At 37.1% G+C, this 7,053-nt stretch overlaps 1 protein-coding gene across 2 annotated transcripts in view; it reads right to left on the bottom strand.

Moving 5' to 3' along the window:
- Nucleotides 1-804: 804 nt before the first annotated feature.
- The window catches only part of PDE7A (phosphodiesterase 7A), a 75,622-nt gene continuing 69,373 nt past the window's right edge, over nucleotides 805-7,053 (bottom strand). For both annotated transcript variants that reach the window (XM_056482763.1, XM_056482764.1), the window contains 5 exons: nucleotides 6,907-6,998; nucleotides 6,137-6,281; nucleotides 5,334-5,430; nucleotides 4,238-4,318; nucleotides 805-2,940 (listed from right to left, as the gene is read on the bottom strand). In XM_056482763.1, coding sequence (XP_056338738.1) covers nucleotides 2,729-2,940; nucleotides 4,238-4,318; nucleotides 5,334-5,430; nucleotides 6,137-6,281; nucleotides 6,907-6,998 — 627 coding nt within the window. In that variant the 3' untranslated portion in view covers nucleotides 805-2,728. The remainder of the gene's footprint in view (nucleotides 2,941-4,237; nucleotides 4,319-5,333; nucleotides 5,431-6,136; nucleotides 6,282-6,906; nucleotides 6,999-7,053) is intronic.

Genomic DNA, 7,053 nt, shown 5'->3' with positions numbered 1-7,053 from the left:
TGCAGAATTTTAAAGTTTAGTGGAGATTTCTAGAAAGGCGCTTCCAGCCAGCATGGAAAAGGCATTTTTTCTTTTTTTAATTCAAGTCCAATGACAGACACTTCCACATGCATGAGAAGGTGGAATTAGAACCAGTCTTTCTAAATCCAGTCTGGTAGGAAAAGACAGAGACCACTTTCCAGGAAGGGTGGCTTAGAACAGAGCTATTTCTATTTTACACTTTGGCAAGCTCTTCTGGGTCCTGTCAGACCAAAGGACAGCAAGTTTCCACAATGTTAAAAATCACATGCTCTTTATAAATGCTACATTGAAATACTCTATATACCTATTTTTAAAATTACTAATCTTAATTTTCATTAAAATTACATATTAACATATGCCTGTAATATGTAGGAAAACTTAAAATGCAGTTAATGCTCTTTAAATCAAGTTCATTTTTTACAAATGTGTCACAGAAGGCATCATCACATACTGATCTTAGTGATCATTTTGAAAATAGCTGCAGGCTTGGCATGTGTTTTTTTCAAAAGGGTCCAAGAGGAATCAGTACTTTTCCACATTTAACCCAGTTAAGTGTTGCTCTGTAGGAAGTTTCTCTCAGTTTCTCTGTAATAAGTTACACACAGTTGTTACCTCTGTGTTCTCCCAGCTTTAAACACCATTTCAAAGGCAACCTGTTAAAAATGGCTCTTCTCTTCTGAAAATTACAACCAGAGCTCAGTGTCCCATTGATCTTACTCTGCTGAAATCAACATCAAGAACTTGCAGTGACAGCAAAGGAAGGAAGTTCACGCAGGCTCAAAAGAATTGTTTCATTAGAAATTTATTTCTTTAAACATGGCCACTTCGAGATTAATGATACTACTTCAGGGAACATGAAAGAATAATAAACAGATTTAGAAGGGAAACAATCAGGTAAGTCAGGATTTGCTTTTCAAACAGTAAAAGGCCAAGCTCCAAGAGGCAATAAATTTTGGCATATGAGGACTAGTATTTTCAAATCCAAAAGTTGGCTTTGTTTTACAGTGGAAGCTGACTGCAACCTTAGCTACCTTTCCACAACGCTGGACTCAGTCATAACTTAAATGTACAGGAGCATAATGTGAAAAGATTTTGTTTTATTAATTAAAAGTTAACAGCAACAGGCACATATTAAAATGAATATGGCAAAGCCTTTACAAATGGCTTTACGCTGAAGCTCTCTTCCAAAAATGGCTGTTGCAACAAACTGTAAACAGAATAATAAACAGTCTTTTACAATAACAACAGGGAAATACAAATGAACTAAAAGAAAGCACCAGTTTCTCAAACTAGATTACAGTTGTGCTTACTGTACTTAAAACAATGTAAAACAAATTACAAAAATGGAATGTTTTAAGTTTAAAATTAGTCCTTTAATTTTGTCCTAAAAAACATTTTCTCCTTTTCCCATCAAAAACCCATCAGTGGGTAATGTTTCAGTAGAGGGAGGAATACGTAAACAATGCACTTTTTTTTTATTTTTTTTTTTCAAATCAAAAACAAATTTGGTCACTTAGCTTTGTGCATAGTTTAAGGCATCTGTAGCAATTTGTTACAGTTTCCTCCCCAGTGTGGCTGTTCATGAAATTGTCACATTCTAAAAGAATAAATTAAAAAAAAAAAAAAAAAAAGAAAAAAAGAAAAAGAAAACATGTTGCCGTTCAAACCCTTCCCCAGCCCTCCCGCCCTCCCCCGTCCCAAACGTACTCACACACCCACACATACACACACGCTGCAGCGAAAGGGGCATTTGTACCCTTGTTCTGAAGGACACGCTTCCCATCCCACATTATTTCAGATTGGCAAATACCCTGAGCTGATTATGGTGTTTAGACATTCCACCTTTTTCTTGCATGTGCAGTTCAAGTGTACAATAGTGAGAACAACATGCGATGTTCCCACTGCAGAATCGCAATGCAGTTCGGACGCTTCCCCCCCACCCCTTCCCTTCCCAGATTCAGAAGTGTTTTTTCGCCGATAAAAAATTGCATTCCCATATAGCACTGGAGTAAAGCTTGGCTGTGCTCTATGATGAATGCTCAGTTCCCAGTGCACAAACAAAATTATGGCAAATGGGAGGCTTTTCTGGCATCCAAAGAAACAAGAGCTGCAGTCTCAGATTTGATCTTTTTCTTTTAAAAAAGCAAAAAACCCAAGTTAGTGGTTCCTTCACAGCCATGCGCAAAGGTTAAGTCTAGAACCGATAGTTTCAGAGTACATTTGTAAACATCAAGTCTTGCCAGAGGCAGCAGAGGATGGGCACTTCACATTTCCGTATTAAAACAGGGACTGAGTGGAAGGTATGCTTCGAACACATTTATGTCAGTCTTGCTAAACTGCAAGGGAGTGGAACAATCCATGTCAAGTCTTAGATTTGAAGACCGTATTCCAAATATCATGAGAAAACCCAAGCCATGGGGCACAATGAAGCTTTCGTCCCGTTGCTCCAAGGCTCAGTCGCTGCTGTGCTTTGCATATTCGAGGTTCCGAACGACAACCAACTGAGGCGGGTGCATATTGCTCTATGTTCAGATCTGGTGGCTTAAAAAAATTCTGGGTCAAATGGTCTGTGTCAAAGGAAAACTTGGAAATAAATAATGCTGGCATCATTTTACCGTTTTACCAAAACCTTGGGCTGGCATGTGTCTCCTTTAATCCAACCGTGCAGATACCGAGGAAAGAGGCAGTTTTGTCATGGAGATTGAGGTCAGGACAATCGAGGTTCCTGAGGTAAAATGTCTGAGTCCATTTCCTCAAAAGTGGGGTCAACATCATCAGCGCTGCCCGACTGTTGCCTCTGCACTCCCTTCCAGCTTGCCTTGTTCAGACCCAGGTGGCCAAGCATTGTCTGTGACAGCCTCGTGTTGGAAAACCGGGCCCATTCCCCAAACAGTGGTTCCACCAAGTAAGTCATAAAACCTTCAAAAACAAGCAAACAGAGGCAGATGAAATAAAAATATAAATAAAAATCAAAATACTCAAACCAACTATTTTAAATAGCACTTAGTAGCAAATAAATAAACATGTTAAACTACTATTCTTCAATGTGCATTTAAATATTCATTTAGATATTTCAGGCATCTTTCCAAAAAAACTCTCAAAATGTAAAATATTTTACTTATCAGTCAGAAGAACAATACATTGCATTATAAATTAACCTTTTTTCTTTCACAGCAATGACCAAATGAAGACAAATACTGGACAATACGGAGGGGGAGAGAAATCTAAACATGAGCAATTAAATCACACAATTTAGAAAACCTAAATTCCTGAAAGATTTTATAATTAAAATCTTTGTGTCTGAATTATACTACACAGGGGGAAAAAGAATTTTTTTTTTCATAATATTAGAGTGACTAAAAATACTTCAACATACAAATTTTATAAATTTTTGAACAACGCCACAAAATAACACATTGACATACTTGTTGGTGTCTATGCACATGTTCATTTATTTGTAATGTCTATTTCTATGAAACAAAAATTCAGTGTTAAGATAGCCAAAACTGAGTCTTTTAATTAAAAAAATATATTATTTCCTAGCATTCTGCATTATAACAGGGCAGCTGCTGGACACAAAAGCTGATGTGTTCAGTCTAAAGCATTAATTCATACTGTGCTTGTTGTTAAATTTATTCTTTTCTTTTACTATATTTTTTAACTGAGTCCTACTTCACCTCTATAATCAACTTTTATTAAAATTACCTATAAAAAGACATTTTACTATTTAAATGCAAGTCAGGTTATTAATATAATGGCTCTCCACCATTCTCCATTGCATCTCTGCCCACCACCCTCCTTAAAGGCTGCATTTAAAGGGAATGCTGACATTCCAAAAAGCTAAACCCAGCTTTGTGACAAGCTTGCTGCAAAAGGCACCTGAGACCACGTGGCAAGGGGAAGGGACCCTCCCCTTTCTAAAATACCCTTTAGATGAGGAAAGTTCTGGGTAGCAGCATGGGAGAAGTCAGACAGCTGCCTCTCACATTGTACCTGCTCTGCGCAGGGGCACCAGGACTGTCAGGGCAGCATCGTTCATAAACAATTCAAGAGATGTTATATAGCAAATAAAAATAAAATTGCTCTTTATAATAAAGTGCTGCCACACACAGAGTTGCAGAGTTATGTTCAGCCTCTAGGAAACATATCCAAAAGGTGCTTTTATTCAAATTGCATGCTGAAAGAAATCTACTAAAAAGAACTGAATTGCAGTTACCAATCTGGATGTTGGCAATAGTTTCTGTCTGTCGGTCACAAAGTGGACTCACACCCAAGTGATATTTTTTTTCAATATCACCTGAAGAAACAAAAGTATAATGCAACCATTAAATCATCAAGTCTCAACCAAATCAAACACTAACAGAAGTGAGCTGTGAGTGTTGGTTAACAAGGATACTATCCTGCAGCTGGTGGAATGCATTTACTTCTCTTCCCATCTCCCAAAAAAACAAGTAGATCTGTCAGACTTACTATACTTCCAACTATTGTATTTAAATACTTGATATTTTTCATCCAATAGTATTTACAGAAACCCCAGAGAAACACAAGTTTCCTGAAGGATTACTACCCTCTTTCTTGCAAACTCTCCTACACTGTCATAGAAATGACAAATTAATCCCCCCTCAGCAATATGGAAGAGGATAGCTTAGCCTTCAGAAATTTCTCGCTAAAGGCAATTTGTGTTTCTGCTTCTTCATCACCTTTATCTAAGATTAAGTCTCACATGATTAGCACCAAATAAAGCAGTCTGTTCCCCATTTACCATATTCACATGCAAATTAGCAGGTCTCAAGCCCACCAAACTAGCCTTAATTTTATTATAAAACAATTTAATAATAATGGAGCAAGTTCACTCCATTTATCAATTAAAGGCTTTATTAACTGCTTACATAAGTAGTCTAAACTGCACAGTAACTAAAAATCTCCCTGGCTCTTACCTGCTTACCAACAGGCCTCACAGCTGAAATTTAAATATTGAAGACACATGATGAACATATTCCATAATTTGCTGAAACCTCTAGGGCAATTTTAAAGTGGCCATAATTATTAATCTGAAGCCCCGTTCAGCTGAAGGACGTATTGCATCAGCCTTTCTAGGTTCAGATTCTAAACAGATTCTCTGCTTAGTAACTCTGCTTGAGAGTTACTAGAGCTTTAGTAACTCTGACCTATTGCAGGAAACATAACCCATGAAAGTAAAAAAATCCCACACTGTACATCTTTAGTGCTAAATATAAATGGACTAGGGCTCATGGACACTCTGTCCACACTAAATACATTAAATACTAACAGATACTTTTACTCTTACTTGCCTTGATGGAAGAACTCCTCTGTTACTTTTTCACTCCACTGCTTGCTCAGCTCCCATGTCCGACAGGGGTTACAAATATCTGCACACTTCAAAGCCATCTAACAAGATAACACACAGTGTTACATCACCTTTCCTTCAACAGAAGTGCCTGTAATTACTTAATTCCTGATAGCAGATTATTTTAGGTTTTGTGAATAACAAACCTACCTACCATTTGTGCTCCAAAGTTATGTTCTGTAATATTTAAAAAACACTCAAGGAACTGTGAGATCTCATGATCACCCCTGAGTAATATGGAAATCCAGTCAACTTAAAGTATTTCGGGGCCACTATATTTAGTATACTCACTGGTAGAGGAGCCAAAAATAGCTTCAGAAAAAGAAGCATCAAAGCAAGCAAGCAGTATTTTCCATTTCTAGCTCTCATGCTTGTATTTTTAGCAATAGTTTGCACAAGACAGAACTACTCATCTGTTTGTCCACTTTCTCTTATAGTCCACAATATGAACCTAGCAAGAAAATGCCTACAAACCTAAGAAGATTCTCACAGCTTTTGTTTTTAAAGTTTGCTAAAGCTCACTAGCACAACTACAAACTGATTCACTACAGCAGTAGTTTCCTTCCCCAAAATATGTCCTGACAATGCATTTCACAGTTCTGAGGCTGCAATGGAACAGAAAGACTAAAACATAGTTCTGCTCCATTTTGAAAGGAGGAGAAGGCCTGGCAGAAGGAGTATATAGTATTTAAAAGTAGATTAGTTTTTACACTAAAATGCTGTTTTCAAAAGTGTGAGCGAGGTCACCTGTAAGATGAAGTGACGATGGTTGGCGTTCTCTAAACATAGATCTCCTCTATCCAGATGGGATCGGAACATGGACAGGTACTCGTTCTGCTGACTGATGTCTGTGGCAAGAATGAGATCACCTATCTGGCTCTCCATCAGCTGCCTGAATAAGTGACACCAAACATCCAAAAGCACATCAATAAAGAATAATAGTCATTACTAGATCTACATGGCTTTTTGTCTTATTTATTATTATACAAATATAACCTTTATAATAAGCATTTTCACTGATTTTTTTTTTTTTTGTTTGTTTCCTGAAAAATTCTTACAACATTCACAGAAATATCAGAATATTTTACAGGCAGCTTTCAGGAAGACTAAAACAGTTTTTAGCTTTTTTCCTCCCCCTCTTTTTTTTTTTTTCCTTAGAAATGCACGAACTGATTGTCTCAAGATTATTTTTTGTCAAGAGTAGGTGAAGATGGTCTATTTTAAACTACAGTTGTGGTGACAGAACGAGAAAAGACTGCCAAGTTTAGTCTGAACAGGTGCTTGACTACATGAATACACTCCTTCAATGTGCTTGCAATAAATGTTATTTTCTGAGTATCACGTTGCACCATGAACTGCTCTACTCTACCAGCACAGTATCCAAGAATTCTTAAAATAGATCTTCATATTTTGTACTCAAAAGTGCTGTGCAATAACTTATCTAGTTTTGCAGGGCTGTCTTAGCTGACAGATTGCTTCTATCTGAAACTAATCCATATTATGTGGTATAAACATACCTGTTTTCTAATGACATATGTGCAAATAAACCAGATTCTCTCAGCAACCCCACTGCTGACCTCCAGTGATGGTTCTCTAATACTGAGGTATTCTGTGAATTAAAAGGGAGTAACACATATCAGTCAATGTCTTTTTCTTAAGCTGAA

Source organism: Oenanthe melanoleuca, chromosome 2 (assembly GCF_029582105.1).
Source record: "Oenanthe melanoleuca isolate GR-GAL-2019-014 chromosome 2, OMel1.0, whole genome shotgun sequence".
Taxonomy (NCBI): Eukaryota; Metazoa; Chordata; class Aves; order Passeriformes; family Muscicapidae; genus Oenanthe; species Oenanthe melanoleuca.
The sequence above is the reverse complement of the archived record's forward strand: the minus strand, read 5'-3'. Positions and strand labels throughout refer to the sequence as shown.